The sequence below is a fragment of the Strix aluco genome, chromosome 30 (assembly GCF_031877795.1).
Source record: "Strix aluco isolate bStrAlu1 chromosome 30, bStrAlu1.hap1, whole genome shotgun sequence".
NCBI classification, from domain to species: Eukaryota; Metazoa; Chordata; class Aves; order Strigiformes; family Strigidae; genus Strix; species Strix aluco.
In genome coordinates, this window is record NC_133960.1 from 1,892,552 (window position 1) to 1,912,083 (window position 19,532).

Here is a 19,532-nt window from a genome sequence, read left to right on the forward strand (position 1 = left end):
AAAGCCACAATGATGTGACAGCTCCTCAGAAGGCCACACCATGGCTCATTTCTTGGTTTTAAAGGCACAAAACGTTGGGTTGTGAGAGCATCCCTGGCTCTGCGAGGTGGAAGAAGGGCCACAGTCACTGCTGCTCTTGCATGTTGCCTCTCTAGGCCAAAGCATCGTCACTGGACATTCAGGAGAAGGTGTAAAAGGGGTCTGCTCCCCCATGACCCACTGAGCACCCTGGGGAAGCACCCAGATGCCACCTCACCATTGCTAGATGCACAGGTCTTGCCACCTCTTTGCCTTCAGAGGGCAGCCCGCGGTGGCACCCCAAGGTCACCGAGCGAGGGTGGAGCAGGGCAGAATGCGGGGCAGCGTCCTGGCCCCAGTCACACCCTCCTCTTTGTCTTGCAACACTTGTTTTTGCCCTCCAAATACGTATGAGCTACTTAGCGTGAGTTACTACTCATTTTCCTAATGATAGGGCATGTTACAGGATTTTTGTATTTTTCAGACAAGAGTTCACTGTATTTAATAAAGAACCACCAGAGGGCAAAAAGACAAGATATTTAATCTGAGGTCAGACAACTATATTTATTTCAGTATATATATATATGTATAATGTATGTATACATATATATATATGTTTTCAATACAGTGTAGAGTACACATCTTCAGGCAGCATAAAGAATATAGTTAATAGCTTTTATAGCTCAAACATTTATAAAATAGTCGTGCTACAACTTTCAGTGTTATCTCAGAGACTTTCTTTTGTTTCAAGTTGTGTTCTCAGTATTAATTAAAGCAACCAAGTGAATAAAAACTTCCATGTATAAAATTTCAGCAAGAACCAACTTCACCGAGACAGAAATCCTGTCTTGTTTGAGGACTCTACTGAAGTCAGCGCAGAGTCAGTGTTTTAAAGCAGCAAGGATTTCTGGCCACCTTCTGAAATGAAGGCCATTGGAGTAAGATTCATATACCGTTTGCTCAGCAAATTACGTTTGGTTTCCAAATCTGTGAGTGAAAACAGCTGTTTTGGAGCACTCACAGCCTAGTGGAACCCAAGTTAACCTGAACATTGTCTTCCAAAGCCAGGACTAAACCTGGAGCCAAGCATGGGCCAGCCCTCCACCAGCCACACTGCTAATCCTCTTGATGCTCTTGTGATCTGGTCTCCTTAAAGATTTCTATTTCTTTTTTTCTTTTTTTTTTTTTAATTTTTTAAAAAATCACTGTTCATTTCAGTTAGGTGAGAATCTCACTAAACTATGCCTCGTAGCAGATCATCAAGGTACAAGCCACAGGCACCTGGGGTGCAGCAATGGAAATTGTATCACACCCTGGCCCAAAATAGATCTGAGCTACAGGGGAAGTACTGGGAAACAGAGATAAAGCAGACTTAAGCAATAGGAACTAGTTGGCAGGTGGTACAAGGAGCTAAATAACCCCTGCCCCAAAGCTGTGCCTCGCTTTTTTTCTGTGGACCTTCCTTTCCCCCGCTCCTTTTTACCAGGGCCATTTGGATGCAGAGCAGTACTTTTTAGAGTGACTTGAAATTTTTACTCCACCTGACTGACACTGCTGCTGTGGGACACACTTGGTCACACACTGCTGCTGTGGGACACATTTGGTGGCACACTGCTGCTGTGGGACACACTTGGTCGCACACTGCTGCTGTGGGACACAGTTGGTGGCACACTGCTGCTGTGGGACACACTTGGTGACACACTGCTGCTGTGGGACACATTTGGTGGCACACTGCTGCTGTGGGACACACTTGGTCACACACTGCTGCTGTGGGACACATTTGGTGGCACACTGCTGCTGTGGGACACACTTGGTCGCACACTGCTGCTGTGGGACACATTTGGTGGCACACTGCTGCTGTGGGACACACTTGGTGACACACTGCTGCTGTGGGACACATTTGGTGGCACACTGCTGCTGTGGGACACACTTGGTGACACACTGCTGCTGTGGGACACACTTGGTCGCACACTGCTGCTGTGGGACACATTTGGTGACGCACTGCTGCTGTGGGACACACTTGGTCGCACACTGCTGCTGTGGGACACATTTGGTGACACACTGCTGCTGTGGAACACATTTGGTCACACACTGCTGCTGTGGGGCACAAGCTGTCTCACACTGCTGTGGGACACAGATGGTAACACCCTTGGTGGCACACTGCTGCTGCGGGACACACTTGGTCACACACCTGTTTGCACATTGCTGCGGGACATTCGAGGTGGCACACTGCTGTGGGGCACAAGAGGTCACAAACTGGTATGAAACACACTTGGTCGCACGTTGCTGCGGGACACACGTGGTGACACACCTGGTGGCACACTGCTGCTGCGGGCTGTACGTGGTCACACACTGCTGCGGGATGCACTTGGTGGCACACTGCTCCTGTGGGATGCCCTTGGTCAGGTACGGCTTCTGCGGCACACATGTGGTCACACACCTGGTCTCGCACTGCTGCTGGGGGGCATAGGTGGTCACGCACTTGGTTGCACACTCTTGCGGCATACCTGTGGTCGCACACTGCTGCTGCGGCACACACTTGGTCACACAAGGCTGCTGCGACACACCCTTGGTTGCACACTGTTGCTGCGGCACACAGGTTGTCACGCACCGAGTTATACACGGCTGCTGTAGGATGCACTGGGTCACACGCTGCTGCTGCGGCACACATTTGGTTGCGTACTGCTGCCGCGGCACACACTTGGTCACACACTGCTGTTGAGAGAAGCTGGAGGACATGATCCGCTGCCGGGGGATGCAGGGGGTCACATACTGTGGGGTGCACAGTGTCGAGTGCCAGGTAGGCACTGGCAGGTGTCTGGTGGTGTACATCGGCGGGCACTTGATGGGGATGGGGTCCTGGTAGACAGGAGGGAGGCACTGATGTAGGTAGCACGACATCTTGGTGAGGTTTGGGCAGGACTGGAAGGACACATGAGAAAGCAGAGTCTTTAGAGAGGCACCTGGGTGTGTTTCTTGCGGTTCTGCTGCTGGCCACACCGCAGGAGTGCCTCGTTTCACAGGGCGCCGAAGACACGTCCTGCCTATGCCACAGTCTTAAAACCACACCAGCAGTAGCCGAGAACCCAACCCATCATTTTTAACTCTGAAGCACGGCACTAAGTCTAACAGTGGGGAAATTCAGAGACACGTAGAACTAAACATCTCCACAGACTGCAACTCTGTCTCCATCACCCGGACCTCCACAAGGGAGAACTGATCTTCGAGGTCAGCAGAGGAATGGCTGATCTCAGAGCTGCCTTTCAATCATTAAATCCAGTTTTGCCCTCCTGCTTTCAGCTGGTGACTGCCTCTGACCTCTTGCTGATGCATCAAGAAAAAAGCCCAAGCCAGAAACAAGATCTGAACCTCTGGCCACATCTGCCATAGCAGGAGAGGCAAAGAGCACCCAAGGCACTGCTGCTTGGTGATCCTGTCACACCGTGGGCAGGCAGAGGTTCACAGTTCAGTCCCGGCATCACAAAGTTCATGCTCATTAGGGAACCAAAGCCAATTAAAGGGTAGCGATACCACAACTGAACACAAACCTGCTAGCAGTTCTTCTAGCATTATGTTCCCTGACACACCAAATCTACTCTGACTGTCGTCAGCCCCCCCAAAAGCAAACAACAATAGCAGCACCACAATTACTGCTAACAACCTTTCCCCACATTTTTCACGAGTGTCTCTTGGACACAGATGCCCAGCTGCAGACACTGAGAGTGCGCTCCCACTCCAACACAGCAATTCAAACAAATTAGTTTTAAAAACTTTTCCCATAGAGCATTTTTTATATGTAAAAAAGCAGAAATAAATCTGCATTTCAGCAGCTACAGAAGCTCAGCAAAAAACAGACTTACCCAGCTCCCTGGTGAGAACAGCTTTGTGATGTGACCAGTGAGCCCTAATAGAAGGAGAGCTTTTATATAGCTACTAAATGTGCCTTGAAGGTATGAGGTACCCACGACATATCCTATTAGTTCCTATGCAAAAGCTGTCCTGTGTGCAACACTCGTAGTGACTAGCCTCAGTGTACTCATCCCTGAGGATGAGTAGCTGAATGTCAGCTCCCCATAGTAAGAGTAATTACCTTTTGTATAATCCTTCCCGGCATGGTAAGACTGAATGGTATTTGCAGAGGCAGCAGCAGTGGCATCCCCAGCCTCAGGGGTTTTGCAAGGCAGAAGTGCACCCAGTAATATGCAGTAATGGCTTTCCAGAGGTCCCACTGGAAGTCAGGCTTCACAGTCCCTGGAAATGTCCTGGTGGTTCCCTGGAAATTGGGCCATCCCATCACTCAGCCTCTTTCCATACACACATGGCACTGGCTTCATGCCGTGGGAGCTACACTGACCGCTCCGTGTCCTTCTCTAGCTTTAGTCCCTGGTTAGAGCCGGCAGCGCTTCTCATCTGCCCTGCAGTGCCCGGCCCCGGGGTCAGCTGTGTGTGAAGGCTGGACACAGGGCACTGCATCCTCTGAGGAAAAACAGGACCTCCTAGTAAAGTTCTAATCACCCCCTTGGGTGGGTGCAGTTCATCATCCATAGAGAACTTCAATTTTAGCTCACGTAGTCCCGATGCTCCCGTGATCCCAACGCAATCACTTGTTATCAGAGCAATGGGAATACACCATCCAGTGACTTCCAGATGAGCGGAAAAGATGAGCTACAGTCACGCTTGATTGCAGCCCTTGCACAACCAGCTCAGCTGTCAAAGCTGTGACTGGCAGCACAACAGGACACAAAAAACACCAGGAGCAGATAAACTTCCTCCGGTCCTGCGGGTGACTTTCTCAGTGAGTCAACTTCTTACCGCGCTGTGCCCAGAATAAAGAAACTATTTAGAGATTAATTTTTTGAAGTCACAGAAGATTTAATCAATGTTTTCATGTGTATGTTGTCACATGAAATATCCTCTCAAAGTGACAATTTCTTCCTGCTGACTACAAGGAGAGCTGAGGGGGACCAGCGCAGAAGAGTGCTCAGCCCCACCGACATCTAGCACTGGCTGAGATGAAACCCACCCCAAGGGGATCAGTTCCTGAGTATGTTTATTAAAAACAGTGGTTTCTTGTGAACTAGAGAAATGGCTCTGCCCAGCTGGTTTTTGAGACAAAGGAAAAGGTCCATAAATAATTTTGTAATGAAACAATAATAAAGTTTAGGAACTCTTGGACAACTATGCCCCACACCAGGCAAGAATCACAGAGGGTGAAATGCTCCCTTTACCATAGGCTTCTCCAGCAAGAACAAATCCTGACCCTTGCTGGTCAGCACTGAGTGTGTTCATCTTTGCCTGAACCACAAGAATTGTGACTTTGTTGTGGCATCTCTCCTTCATAAATTGGTTCTTTGATCCAAAGCCATAACTCTTCATTGCTTTTTGGTTCCAAAGGCCGTAGGTGTGATCCTCCCTGTCAACCAAAGTGAGCAGTTCACATTTATAGTATTTTTATTCTAGTTTGGATGCAGGCACTGCCCCAACCTTCAAACAAATCCTTATTTCATTCCGTACTTGACTGAAACCCCATGTGTACCTGCCTAATTTACTGAAAGCCCAGGTGAAGTTTAATTTTTTGATCACAACAATGACTTGTCTTTCATGTTAATACCCAGTAATGTCTGTAAAACAATGTATCTAAACCCTCTTAATCAGTACACTCCAAAACTACAGAATCAAAGAAAGAAAGAAAAACCCCAGAAATCCATTTTAACTTTGGCAGCATAGCAACTTTGGAGACTTTCACTATGTAACAATTTAATGAGTGTTTCACTTCCACATGAAAATGCCTGTCAAAAATGCGTGCTTCTGTTGTCATCATCCGTGCATATCCTAGTAGTATCCACCTTCTCCCCACAAGCCAGCCCTTCCCTGCATTGGTTCTCAGCTAAGAAAATCTCCTGTGTTTTTTTAACATGTCTGACTCAACCTGGAAAACAGCACGAGATGAAGGTGGGAAAAAAGTTAAAACAGGGCTGTGGTACTGAGAAGTACGAAGAGGCAAGCTGAAAAACATCCTGGAGACGATGCCAGGTTAGACACTAGGGAATCCACCACCTTCCCTTTAATAAGTCAGGAATGCAAAGGAGCACCGTCACAGTGCAGCAATTTTGGAGCATGAGCCAATGCACCAGGAATCCAAAGCTCCCTGACTGCTCCAAATATAGAAATCTGGCAGAACATCCCAGTCAAAAAAAGTATAGAAGAAACACATGGCACATGGAAAATAAGGAGGTGATTGGTGACAGCCAACATGGCTTCACTAAGGGCAAATCATGCCTGAAAACTTTTGTGGCCTTCTACGATGGGGTTGGTGGGTAAGGGAAGAGAGAGAGATGTCATCTACCTGGACTTGTGCAAAGCACAAAGTGGATTGAGAGTAGCCCTGCAGAGAAGGACTTGGGGGTGTTTCTTGACAAGAAGCTCAACATGTACATTTGCAGCCCAGAAAGCCACCCATGTCCTGGGCTGCATCAAGAGAAGTGTGGCCAGCAGGTCGAGGGAGGGGATTCTGAGGGGATTCTCCCCCTCTACTCCGCTATCATGAGATGCCCCCTGCAGTGCTGGGTCCAGCTCTGGGGACCTCCACATCAGAAGGACACGGACCTGCTTGAGTGGGGCCAGAGGAGGCCACGAAGATGCTCGGGGGGCTGGAGCACCCCCCTGTGAGGACAGGCTGAGAGAGTTGGGGGTATTCAGCCTGGAGAAGAGAAGGCTCCGGGGAGACCTTAGAGTGGCCTCCCAGGACTGAAAGGGGCTACAGGAAAGATTGAGAGGACTTTATACAAGGGCATGTAGTGATAGAACAAGGGGTAATGGCATTAAACTGACAGAGGGTAGATTTAGGTTAGATACAAGGAAGAAATTCTTTCCTGTGAGGGTGGTGAGACATTGGCACAGGTTGCCCAGAGAAGTTATTGATGTCCCCTGCCTGGAAGTGTTCAGGGCCAGATTGGACGAGGATTTGAGCAATCTGGGCTAGTGGAAGGTGTTCCTGCTCATGGCAGGAGGGGTTGGAATTAGATGATTTTTAAAGTCCCTTCCAACCCAAACCGTTCTATGATTCTATGAAACAAGGTAAATTGGCTAGGTCTGATTTGGGATATTGGTTTGAAACCTCAAGTGATGTAAAAATAGCCTTGCTCCATTAACAGTAACAAAAAAATACCAATAAACTAAGCAAAGAGATGTAAAGCAGGAGGGATCTGCAGTGGGGAGTTGTTAAGCTTTAAAACTAGTGCATAGTGAAGAACGCTACATGAGAGAGTCTTCCCTTGAAGAAACAGATTTGCCTTAGAGAAATACCGGCATGAAGCTGGGACAGCTATTTCCTCCAGTCGCTCCCAGACACAGCCATTTCCTCCAGTCTTGCCAAGACATTGCCATTTCCTTCAGTCTTGTCAAGGAATGGCTGTTTTCTCCAGCCTCACCATGGCATGGCCATTTCCTCTGGTCTCTCCAAGGCATGGCCATGTCCTCCAGCCTCACCAAGGCATGGCCACGTCCTCCAGACTCGCAAGGCATGGCCATGTCCTCCAGCCTCACCAAGGCATGGCCATGTCCTCCAGACTTGCAAGGCATGGCCATGTCCTCCAGCCTCACCAAGGCATGGCCACGTCCTCCAGACTCAGAAGGCATGGCCATGTCCTCCAGCCTCACCAAGGCATGGTCATATCCTCTAGACTCACAAGGCATGAACATTTCCTCCAAGCTCTACAAACCACTAGAGCGCAGCATTCACACACGCAACCACCTCCTGCAACAGCCTTGCAGAACCAGATACTGGTAGCTGGGAAACTGCCTTCAGATGCCCTTTCTCTCCAGGAAAACAGTTTAAATTGGCAGCCTGTGAGCTAGACCCAGCCCAACGCATTTGTGTCATAGACCCCTAATGTCTGAATGCTCCTTATTGTACCATGGCACGAAGTTAAATCTGAGCTGCCAATGCTCCTTGCAGCCCCACCACGGCCTGTAAAAGCCAGTGTCTGATTCCAGCTGCTCACATGTACACGTGCTTCTGGGCATTGAGAACACGCACTGAAACGGTAGCGGGGCTGCACGTCAGGTTCTTCACAGGAGAGTGAGTCTGCTCAGTCGATCGCTGCAGGGCAGTAAGGTGCGTGCAGGGAGGGGAAGGTGGAGAATAAAGGCAACACAAGAGAATAAGCAGAGATCGCACTTTTATTGTATCAGACTTGTAATTAGAAAGCAGCATACAGGCTGCAGATAATAAAACTTAACATATTATTAGCCCAGCAAGCACTAAATTCGCAGTCTCACTATTTCAGTGATTTAATAGCACTGAAGGCAAAATACTAACCCCTCATGCATTAGAATGAAACACTCCTCACTTGGACTCCTTCTTGCTTCATTTTAAAAGTGTTTTATTACTTAATGAACTCTTGCTGTTCTGCAATTACTGGCCCCACACACCTCTTTGTTCTGGCTGCTACCAGGCTCAGTGGAGGTTAGTCTCTGTAGAAAATCTGACTACATGATCATAATAGCCCTGGTGACTTTTAAAACACTTAAGCTGAGCTGTGGAGTTTCAACACAACTTTCTCTCTCCCCAGAACCCATATCCATTAGCTCCATCCATTAGCTGGGCTTCTAATGGGAGAGAAACCTTGGTGCTGAGGTTTGAACTCACAATTTGATCACAGCCACAGCTGTCCCCTCTGCAGCAGCACCAGATGTTAAGTCAAAGGCACAGAGCCCCCAGCAGCACAGCTCCAGGGACCGCCAGCACCTCTGCTCTAAATAGGGAAGCAGCATGTGGTCACCGAGGCACCCAGCTCCAGAAGATGAAGCTGTGAAATCTATGTAGCAGAGCCTCTATCACTCCAGCAATGAGAATGTGAAGTTACCATGGCAGATTTTGTTCCTCTGCCATCACTTTCCATATACAGGAGCTACTTTGGCTTCGGAGGCCATTGACTTGGCTTTTGGTTTTGCTGTTGCTCCAAGTGCAGCACAGAAATGAGGGATTGTGGTGTCTTGGCTGGTGATGGGCATTTCTTGGCTTCTGGGTTTGATGTAAAAAGCTCCTCAGGTTTCTTTTCTTTTTGCCTGTTGCTGTGTCTGGCTCTGCCACTGCTGTGGGACGGGTGCTGGCTCTAGCGTGGTTTTACTTACTGCAGGTGGCAGAGGGGCTGCTTGCTTGACTGCTGCTGGTTTAGCTGGGAGGACATCCTTCTTGCAAGCCAGGGACTGAGAAAAACATTATAGGAAAAAAGAATACCCAATGTTTTTGAGGAAATAAAAAAAAAATACACTTTTTTTTTGCTTTTTGTAAAACAACAAGAGAAGAAAGAAACGCAGCAGCAAAAGCAGCATTTTTCTATTAGAAACGCTGGTGGCTTCATCTTCATCCACATACAGGTGTTAGAATGAAGCAAATTGTGAGAGCTCACAATTATTATGATTTTAATGCCTAACTCAGAGCAATGGAAAGGAGAAGATCCAAGATAAGCCTCTCTCTTTTGAGCTTGAAGACCAATAATTGCCCCTCCCAAGTTATCTTCCTGCTGTTTATTCATCTGGTCAATGTCCCTTTCATTACTCAGGCCTTGTTAGATGATCCCTTTTCCAGCACTCGCCCATGTTAGTATTTGCAGTCCAAACACCTCTGAGGACACCAAGGTTGGGTCAGAGTCCATTTTGTCAGACACAGCATCTGTGCAAGGCTGTGAGGCTCCTCAAAATCTTCCCTGCTGCTCTGGATTTACCCTGTCCTTTTCTTCCCCAGGGAGTTTGCTCTATCAGTCAGAACATGTTATTAAGTCAGACGCTCAGGACATACTAAGCTTTTAAAATTTCCTCTTTCCATAGCAATTCAGCTAATAGAGCAGTTTTAGGATTATAGTGCAAGGCATGTTTATATAATCTCTGAGTCCTCTGGGCCTGATTCTCTTCCTATAATCACCTTGTGCAACGGTGTGATGCCATCAAAGTCACAAGAATGGCATAGGTATAACCAAGATTATCTCCATTAATCTGTGGCATTACACAGATGCAGAAACCGTAGGAGAAGAAAAAATCTAATTCTTAGAGCCTGCAGCTCCTGAAATTTAATCTCAGTTAACTCCATTTGCAAATGGAAGAGTCTGAAATTGCCATCACCAGACTCTAATCCTACAGTAAGACATATTATGGCAAGTCTAATTAACAGTATTTAATAGATTCATCAGAATCAAACTTACCCAACCCACCAGTGAAGAAATGAATCAATGCAAAGACAGAGTAACAGCTTTGGGAGTCAGAGAGGTCCTTATATACCCCCGGAGCCCTACCTCCCAGAGAGAAGGGCCTGTGCTGTACATGGTACATTTTTTCACAGCTCCAGAACTGCCCAATTTGCAGAAACAAGTATTTTTCCTGACCTTTAGGAGAGAAAACTCCCCATTCTTAGGCATTTTCTATTTTAGCAGCAAAAGGCTGTTCTGTTGGCCACACCTGAAGTGTGAAAGCTTGTTCTTATTCAGATGTCTTCCAAATGCTCTCCTTTAAAACCTCATGGCTTCAGTCCTGCCAGAAACAACAACAAAAATAACGCAGGCAGCAAATTCACACAGAAATTCAAAATGTGGGGTCTGAACCTCAGGGACATTCAAGGTCTCTTCTGACTTCTTTAGAAGCATAATGCAACCTTAATTCAAATGCAAATGGTGCTCCAAGAACCTCCCTGTTGCACCAGACACCTGCCTGACCACCATGCAGCTGATACTCCAGTAAGCTGGTATTTCATCCCCTTCCAAGAGGGTAGGGAAGCCTGAAACGTGGCACTGTACCCCAGCTCACTGTTCTCCAACAGCAGCAGCGCTGCAAAGTCAAGCACAAAGCCAGGGTGACCTCCAGGCTGCTCTACTTTACAAATGCATGTCCTGGTGTATGGGCTAGAAAAGGCTGATGCCAGGCTAAACTCCAACAAGTCCATTCCTGAGCTCAAGTGAGTGAATGAAGCAATTGCGAATTAGGCTCTTTGATGCGATGGCTGACTGGAAAGTGTTCCTGTTGTGCCCAATGGGTTTTCAATGAGGCAATCTGTTGTACTCGAGAAGCACAGTAATTCTGCAGAAGCAGTTAGGAATAAATTTAGGCAGGGAATTAAGAGATTTTCAAGAAGCAGTGCAGGGACACTCTGGAACAGGCTGCCAAATCAGAAAATTGGAATCAAAATATGGAATAAGCTTTAAGATGGAGGTTGGTGAATTTATGGAAGTGGTTTTATAACTAAAAATACAGAGTCACAGACTTAACTCAGTGATTCAGCCATGTGCATCTCTTGGGAGTTGTTAAACTCATCCATTGGTATAGGTTTAATAGCAAACCCTCTGGTTCCTGGGAAGCTCAGGAGCTGTATGGCAGAAAAACCGAAGAGGAATCACTCATGAAATAACAGGCAGAAAAAAAAATACTGAAGCATGGATACTTGGATACCACAGCATTTGGCCATCCCTGGGGGTGACCATCTTCTTGTCTTCTGTAACACAACCTGACACTCAGTCTCCAGCACTAGGAGAGAAGATGCTTTAGTGACTGGACTCACAGGCAGACAGACCGATACTAGGAAATTCAGTAACAGGTAATTATGTCTTTTGTCTCGTGAGAGGAGTTAATCAAGATGTCCACCCTAAAATGATGACAGACACAATAATAAAGAACAAGATGGGGTGTTAACGAAACAGTGTTTAATTAAGCCAGCAAGGCAAGCTGTGTCTTGGGAGATCCAGTTCAGCAGCTTCTGAATCACACCATGAAATCCAGGAGTGTAATGGTTTCCTCAGATCGTTTTCTCTGTGCACAAAGGTTCAAAGTACTGGACGGGGAAAAACCAAAGAGCATCCATACAGGCATGAGGGGAGGATCATAGTGACCATTTTACATCCTGAGCTGAGGTTCTCTGCAGTGGTCTCCACTTCTGAAGAAGCTGATACTTTTTTTCAGACTGAAGCAATACAGCTTCAAGACCCTTATTGATATTGAGACACTCATCTCAGCTACAGACCTCCATTTGGAGCTGCTAGCATAACTGCTGTATACCCCCCAGAGCATCTTAGACTTTTGGGGACTTACTTAACTGATCAGCATTTGCAAGGCCAGTGGCGGGTTGATAGCAGCACAGCACCTACCCACGCTGTGTGGGAGCTGGAGTAGCATTTTCTGTCTAGGAAAGATGGGCTGAGGCCAGTATTTTTCTCACTTGTGGTGTTATGTTCCCTGGAATTAGTGGCACAACTTCAGTATCGACTGGGAGCTGAGCTGGGCTCCACAAGGTGAGAGCTGAGGAGCTCCACGTTCACTGTAAAGCCACCTTACTCAGTGCACGTTTCCCCCGTAGTTTCCCAAATGTTTCAGTAAGGCAGGTTTCACTGCATATGGTGTTTGGCTCTAAAAATAGTCTTTGTGCAATTCACATGGAAGGGGAAAGCAATTACACCTCTACTATGGGAAAAAACATTCACTCCCTTTCCATGGGCTGACTTCAGAGCCTCTTCAATGATAATTACCATAATTTTTCTGCTGAGGTTGCTGACATGGAGGTGAAGTGACCTCCTCGAGCCTCTCCAGACCTGGATCCAAACCAGTGTTTAAGGTCAGGACGGCCCCACCTTCTGATCTCCAGACAGGGTTCAGGTCGTCTTCCTTCCAGCTATGGAAAGTGATTTTCTTTAATCACTCGATGTTGCAAGTTGAGGCTGGGAATTTGACACCTAAATATTCCAGAAACCTCACTGCTTGCTTAAATAAAAGCAATGTCTCAACACAGAACCATGGCTGTACGGCCTGTAACAGTCTTTGCCTCAACACTGCTCCACAAGTGCTACGTGCCCTGTTTCTCTCACAGGCTCTAATTGATGGACGTAACAAAGGTTACTAAAGCTCTGACCTGAAGATGCATATTCGCTTGTGAATATTGCACAAATATTCAAATGTAATATTTGATCTAATGAAAGGCACTGTCTCCTTTCGAACCCAGCTGCTCTGTCTAATTCAGGTCAACAAGTGCAACAATAAAAACTACGTTTTTATGAGTCTGAGCTTATTCCCTCTATCTTACTGCTTTGAAGGGCTCTATTCCAGGAGCGTATCTCGGCAGAAGAGCTATTTTGATAACCACAAAGCATGATGCTACCTAGAAAGCAGACAGGCAGGTTCTCCACTGCTGGAAAGTGTCCTAGTTCCTGCCTTCAGCAGAGCTACGACTGCAATTTGTACCAGCAGAGCAGCAGGTGAGGCCTGATTCAGGGTTAGGTCTTGGGCTGGGATATTCCACTCACTAGCAAAAGCTGGCAACTAAAACTAAGCAGCTTCCAAAGCCAGCCAGGCAGGCAGCAAGGCAGAGCCCCACCTGCCATGAGGTAAGAAGGGAAGTTGCTCAGATGAAGTCACGCTATAGGAGAAGATGTGGTCTAAAATTCAGGTGTTCTATCCTTCAGTTGCCAAACGATTATTAACAGAGGAAGTTACACCACAGCTAGAAACAGCTTCTTGCATTTGCAGGCCAGAATCCCAGCTGGTGACGGGTACCAGCTCAGCCTGTTGCAACGATTGCATCTGTAGTGCGTGCTCTGATAAGAGCTCTGGTAAAATGGTGGAGACAGGACAAAGATATTCCCAAGACAACCAAATATGATGAAATTCACCTCTGTGTGGGACACATCGTCTCTGCTGCTGAGAATAATCCTACCATCAGAAATGACGACTGCTTGACTTGTATTCTGACAGCTCCCTGAGATTTTGAGAATAACAATCAGTGAGCTATTTTCACTCAATTAACTTCTTTTACATGGAATAATGCTTGGGGAATAAACTGTATATACTACAAACTCCCTTTGTTTCATGTGTAGAGTGAAACATCTTTTCAAATGCCGTTCAGGCACCTAAATGAGACCAGTGTCCAAAATCCATTTGGATGTGATGAATCTCATATGCTATTAAAAAACCCCTTTACTTTTCACATGATACATGGAGATAAACTCAGCTCCCTCTTCTGTCACATTTAGATGATGGGTGGGAGCTGCATCTTCTGTACCATGGAAAATAACATACGTTCAAAATTATCTGTTCTGAAATGAAAGAAGAATGAAATCTATTAAGATCTTCATGGCGAAAAAATAAACCCACCCATCACGAGTTTATAGAACCACGAGAAAGTCACTTTAGAGATTTTGTTGATGAAAAGCAGGTGAGAGAAGTACAGGTTAAGACCCCTGTCTTAAACTACAAATACATCCTAAGAAGCGGGGGCATTAGCTGACATGAAATGACTCATGCATGGGTTGAAGTGGAACCACGGTGGTGGACACCACACCAAGACCCCTGATCTCCACGGGGTCTGCAATGAATGTATTAACCTGAAGGTATGACCTTTGTTCACACAGAAAGTTTTCTGTTAAATCAGATTAATCAAAAAGGGGAATAAAATGCATTCTGCACCAAAAGCCTCTCTTCACAATGCCTACGTGTAAAACAAGTCTGTGGAGGAAATGCATGCACAACGGCAGTTGTGAAAGAATGAGCTCATTACCTAGGAGGACTCATTCCCAGAAGGCAGGGCTTTGAAACCATATAAAAGTTCTCAAATCTCTGTGCTCCACCATCCACTCGACTTCGTGCTTCTCCCTGTTGACTGGTTGGGTAAGTCAGAGAATACTGATACTTTTTTTGTGATGTCTATAATTTTACTGCTTGGCTTAATGTAGGCAGACTCTTTAAAGAAGTGTTTTATTCAATACCTTTGAATATGCAAAAGATTCCTTCAAAGAAGAGAAATTGTGGGCATTGGGGTAGGACAAGCAGTCCTGGAATGACTCTGCAGGCAAATTCAGATTACGTGCTAAATTAGATCCTTTCTGAAGAAGAGATTAGATAAAATTATGTTGGTTTAAGAATAACTGATCCTGCCTTCGGGGAAGGAGAAGGTCTAAATGACCTCCTAAAGCTCCTTCCAAATCTGTTTTCTGTGATTCTGCTATTTATAATATTTTAAAAACTTCAATTTCTTTGAAGAATTATTTTATAAATGATAGATTTGGGAGTGTGAGGGGCTGCAGGGAGCAGGAAGGTGAAAATATTCCTAGTGTGCTGCCTCATTCATGTTAATCATGTCAAGAGCAATATATTAATTTGGCTTAAGATCTTATCAGGTTCTTATAAAGAAAATAGCCAGAGACAAGTGATATTTATCTGGAGGATCTAGGAGGATATAGAAGAGAGGAATGAATTTGCTTTGAAGATGTGCTGAGAGGAGTAGGCAACATGGGGAAGGGAGAACGAACTTGCACAGTCACATGATCTGTGTTGGTGCTAGTCCTGTGTTAAGAGGACTTAAAAATGCCCCTTCCAACCAACACTTCAGTGATTCTAACCTTTTATTTGTGCCCTTAAATTGTCTTTAGGAAAACAGCAACAGGCTTTACCAAAGACACAGCACCAGTCCAGCTGAGCCTGGTGCCTGCCTTCAGCAGCCCGACAAAACAGGGGCAGGATCATAAATTGTTAGGAAACCCCATTTGGCCTGTTGCACATTACTGGCCTTGGGAGAAGAAATCCCTCCTGATTATTCTGATTCATGCAAGCTACATGTATTATTAGTGGCCATGATAATCCAGAAACATAGGGACGCATTACCACTGCTAATTCTTTCCATGACAGTTGGAAGGACTGTGCCACAGGTAACCTCAATCCATTGCATCACCAATGAAGTCAGAGTGAAACCAGAGCAAGAGGAGGAGTTGGCCTATTATTGTTACTGTAAAGACTCTTAATACTACAGAAAGATATCACCTTCTGGTGAGGTCCACCTTAAGGCCTTAGCACCTCAGGTTTCTAATCTGGAAACCATTTTAAAAGGGACAAAATCAAATGAAGTATTTCAGTTTTGTCAATGTAAAATATCCTGGTGGGCCCAGATTTGTGTTTTTCTACTTTTTGATACACCAGAAGTTTTTAAATGTTTGTCTTCAGCATTCTTTATTATTATTATTTTGACTTTCTGAAACCGTTATCAAACCAGCAGATCTGTTATTTGCCAGCTCCTCTCATCAATTCCCCAGGACAGAAATGAAAGGTAGTTAACACATTGGGAAGAGCTAAGCTACAGGAGGAAGAGCTCTGAAGTGTAAATCAGCTCCAGGTTCAAAGGAGTGGTGCTACCTCAGTTAGACCTGACAGGGCTGTCCCACATTGCAGAACAGAAAGGAGGAACAAGATAAGACAGAGTCAGAGCAGGAGCTGAAAGACAGGATGAAAAAGAAAGAGCAAATCATAATTCTTTCTGAGCCAACCTGCCTTGGGAAACCAAGGGCAAACTAAGAGAACTTTACTCTTGCAGCTGATTCATGTTTCTTATAATCCTTTCACCCTTATCCCAATGCAGTTCATTTAGCAGACACAATAACACTCTGACATTTCTTTCAGATAATCTTGTTTCCTACAAAGATGTCTTTGGATCAAATGCAAATCAAGCAGGAAATCACCCTCCCACCTGGCCTGAGCAAAACTATTTCAAAGCAAAGCCAAGAGCCTGTGCCATGCACTGAGCAGGTCCCATGTCCACAGCAACAATCTGAAGTCCAAGTCCCAACACCTTGTGCAGAACCAGTCCCAGTAGCAGTGGTACCGTGCCCAGAGAAAACAGTGCCATTACCAACACCGGTGGTGGAACCAGCCAAGGAAGAAACACCAGTGGTTGTAATACCCAAGTGTCCACCCCAGGAGCAGCAGCAGCAACAGCAATGCAAGCTACCACCTGTATCATGCCCTGAACCTGTTCCATGCCCTGAAGAGAAATCAACATGCAAAGAGCTGCCTGTGCCAGCCCCTGTTTCCTGCTCTGATCCAACTCCATGTGTGCTGGAGAAGCAGGAGTGCCAGGAGACCCCTGTGCCAGTTCCCGTTACCTGCTCGGAGGCTGCAGCATGTGCCCAAGAGAAGCAGCAATGCAAGGAGATCCCTGTGCCAACCCCTGTTCCATGCCCTGAACCTGCACCATGTCCCCAGGAGAAGCAGGAGTGCAAAGAGATCCCTGTGCCCACTTCGTGCCCTCCAGAGAAGCAGGAATGCAAGGAGACCCCTGAGCCAATCCCTGTTCAGTGCCCTGAACCCACACCATGTGCCCAAGAAAAGCAACAGTGCAAGGAGACCCCTGTGCCAATCCCTGTTCAGTGCCCTGAACCTGCACCGTGTCCTCAGGAGAAGCAGCAATGCAAGGAGATCCCTGTGCCAACCCCTGTTCCATGCCCTGAACCTGCACCATGTCCCCAGGAGAAGCAGGAGTGCAAGGAGATCCCTGTGCCCACCCCGTGCCCTCCAGAGAAGCAGGAAGGCAAAGAGACCCCCGTGCCAACCCCTGTTCAGTGCCCTGAGCCAGGGAAGTGCTCCCTTCCAGAGAATTGTCCTCCCATCGAGCAGCAGCAGGTGAAGCAGCCCAACCAGTGGCCACCCATGCAGAAGTAACTTGCAGCTGACAAGGGAAGCCCTGAAGAAAGAAGATCATCGTAAACCCAGACCTCCTCTCCCCGTGTCTCACAACCAGAGGTCATTTTCCAACACCCTTTTATTCGCTGCAGAATTTCTGTTAAGAAGCACAGCTTCCAACTCCCCCCCCCAGCTAACGCTAGCGTTATCCTATACTAACAGCCATACACTGACACGTCCACAATGTCAATAGATAGTAAGGCTTCAAGCGGTGTTGTAGGCATGTGCGTTCAGCTTTCCAGCAGCCTGAATTTCTGCCCTCTCCCAATTATCCCGCTGGCTTTTAAAGGCCCAGAGAGAGACCAAAGAGCATGATGGCACGCACGAGTCAGAGTTCATTAAGCTAAATATTCAAACTTAACCCAAATGCAATTAGGGACCTAGAGCTCATCGTCCAAACCCGCATGCTGCCTCCTGGTTTTCATGCCTTCCTCCCCACTCCCTGTATGCAAATGCCGTTTCCCACCTCACATTTAGGGGTTTTGCCTATGAATAATTTGAAGTTTGTGCAGAACCTGCTGCTAAGGGGTTCTGGTCAATGGCAACACTACTTTCTGAATCATGAATACATAGTGCTGAATATTTTATGCAATTAAAAAAAATCCATTGGGCTAGAGGAAATAGATTTTTACAAAAGAGCCATCACCTCTTAATTATCTGCTTAGCTGAATTGGTAGTAATCAGCACTTTCCTCAGAGAGCTCACCTTGGATTTTCTAGGATGTGTAAAAGAACAGCTCGCGCTGAGATTATTTATGGAAAATATATAGATAATTAAATCCAATCCAGACATGTTTTGAAATAGATTAACCTCAGGCGTGGCTTCCATCTGTTAGAGAGGATAAAGGAGAAAGCATGCACAGTGCTGTCTCAATTACACCCTGGAACATGTTTCACCACAGAGTGTTGTTGCGTATGTATTTGGTACTTATCTCTAATTATTTTAGGCTGATATTGTATCCAGGATTTATTTCACTGTGAAAATCAACAATAAAAATGACTTTGAATACCAAGTTGTGGAAATTTTTAATAGCTTCTGCTTAAAAAGATGAAAAGGAGCTCAGCTTGCAACAGTCAGTCGGTTTTTTAGGCTCAAAGCTGGGTAAATCAGGACTCAGAAACTCAGGTGCTCACAGGGGACCCTGGGTCCTCTTCTCCTCTCCAGGTTCCCAGGTGAGACAACCTGCAAGAGTCCCTGCACTGTGTCAGTCGGGGTTGGCCAACAGCCCTGAAACGCCTCTCAGCAAAACACCCCATCCCAGAGCATGGCACATAGCAGTGGCTCACACCCAGCTGTCCCCATGGTCAGTCTGCCCAATTTAAACATCTTCACAGCCACTCGGTGACCTTCAGCAGACATAAGACATGGGCATGTCTACGAGGCAGGTTGCAAGCACAAGCAAACGAGTTTTTCCCACACTTCAGATGAGCCAAGAGCGATGTAATCGCACTAGTTTGGCCCTGTACCTGTTAGATGGGTGTTAGATACATCCAACCTCATCGTCTGATCACAGAATCACAATGAGACACACAGCTTCTGGTTTGCAGAGTGAGCTTATCTCTCTGCCAGACACCAATATCACATCACTCAACAGTTTCTGTATTCATCATTTTCCTCCTCTACACTGCCATACAGCTGACTGAAAAATCAATTAACCAAGCCAGTATGTCCTGCTGAGAAACCAAGACATTCTGAATCCTCTCTCTGATTCTTTTAAAACAGAAACTATTAATTCTGAGCGAGCAAAAGCTTCCTTGCAGTGTTAAAAACTTGCAAAGACTATTTTCCTCTCAGCAGTTATAGTATAGTTGAGACTCTAAAACCACAATTAATTGTTCTGATAGACCCACAAAAATACACTTCAGAATATTATATCTTGCAGAAAATTGAGTTTCCCCAGTTTGCTCCAGTTCAGGATGAAAACAATTTGCAAGATTGCCCCAAGATGGGAAGCACATTGATCCTGAGCCAGTTTTGACACCCAGGCAGCAGCTCTGCCCCATGACCCTGAATTTAGATGGTCTTTGTAGACA

The 19,532-nt window shown here is 46.2% G+C and overlaps 2 protein-coding genes across 2 annotated transcripts; one reads left to right on the forward strand and one right to left on the reverse strand.

The window, feature by feature from the left end:
- Positions 1–572: 572 nt before the first annotated feature.
- LOC141916721 (uncharacterized) lies at positions 573–4,438 on the reverse strand. Its single transcript, XM_074809478.1, has 2 exons — positions 4,109–4,438; positions 573–2,940 (listed from the first exon to the last, which is right to left on the reverse strand). Exons 1-2 carry the CDS (start codon positions 4,310–4,312, stop codon positions 1,498–1,500), a joined length of 1,647 nt encoding a protein of 548 aa, XP_074665579.1. The 5' UTR covers positions 4,313–4,438; the 3' UTR covers positions 573–1,497.
- A 12,023-nt stretch (positions 4,439–16,461) lies between these two features.
- On the forward strand, positions 16,462–17,478 carry LOC141916793 (uncharacterized). Its single transcript, XM_074809573.1, has 2 exons — positions 16,462–17,049; positions 17,092–17,478. Exons 1-2 carry the CDS (start codon positions 16,462–16,464, stop codon positions 17,476–17,478), a joined length of 975 nt encoding a protein of 324 aa, XP_074665674.1.
- Positions 17,479–19,532: the final 2,054 nt, after the last annotated feature.

Coding starts and splice junctions, on each gene's coding strand:
- LOC141916793 (XM_074809573.1), top strand. CDS start 16,462: ATGTCTTTGGATCAAATGCAAATCAAGCAGGAAATCACCCTCCCACCT. Junction 17,050..17,091: donor AGGAGTGCAAAGAGATCCCT/GTGCCCACTTCG, acceptor GAATGCAAGGAG/ACCCCTGAGCCAATCCCTGT.
- LOC141916721 (XM_074809478.1), bottom strand. CDS start 4,312: ATGGGATGGCCCAATTTCCAGGGAACCACCAGGACATTTCCAGGGACT. Junction 2,941..4,108: donor CGGGAAGGATTATACAAAAG/GTAATTACTCTT, acceptor GTGTCCTTCCAG/TCCTGCCCAAACCTCACCAA.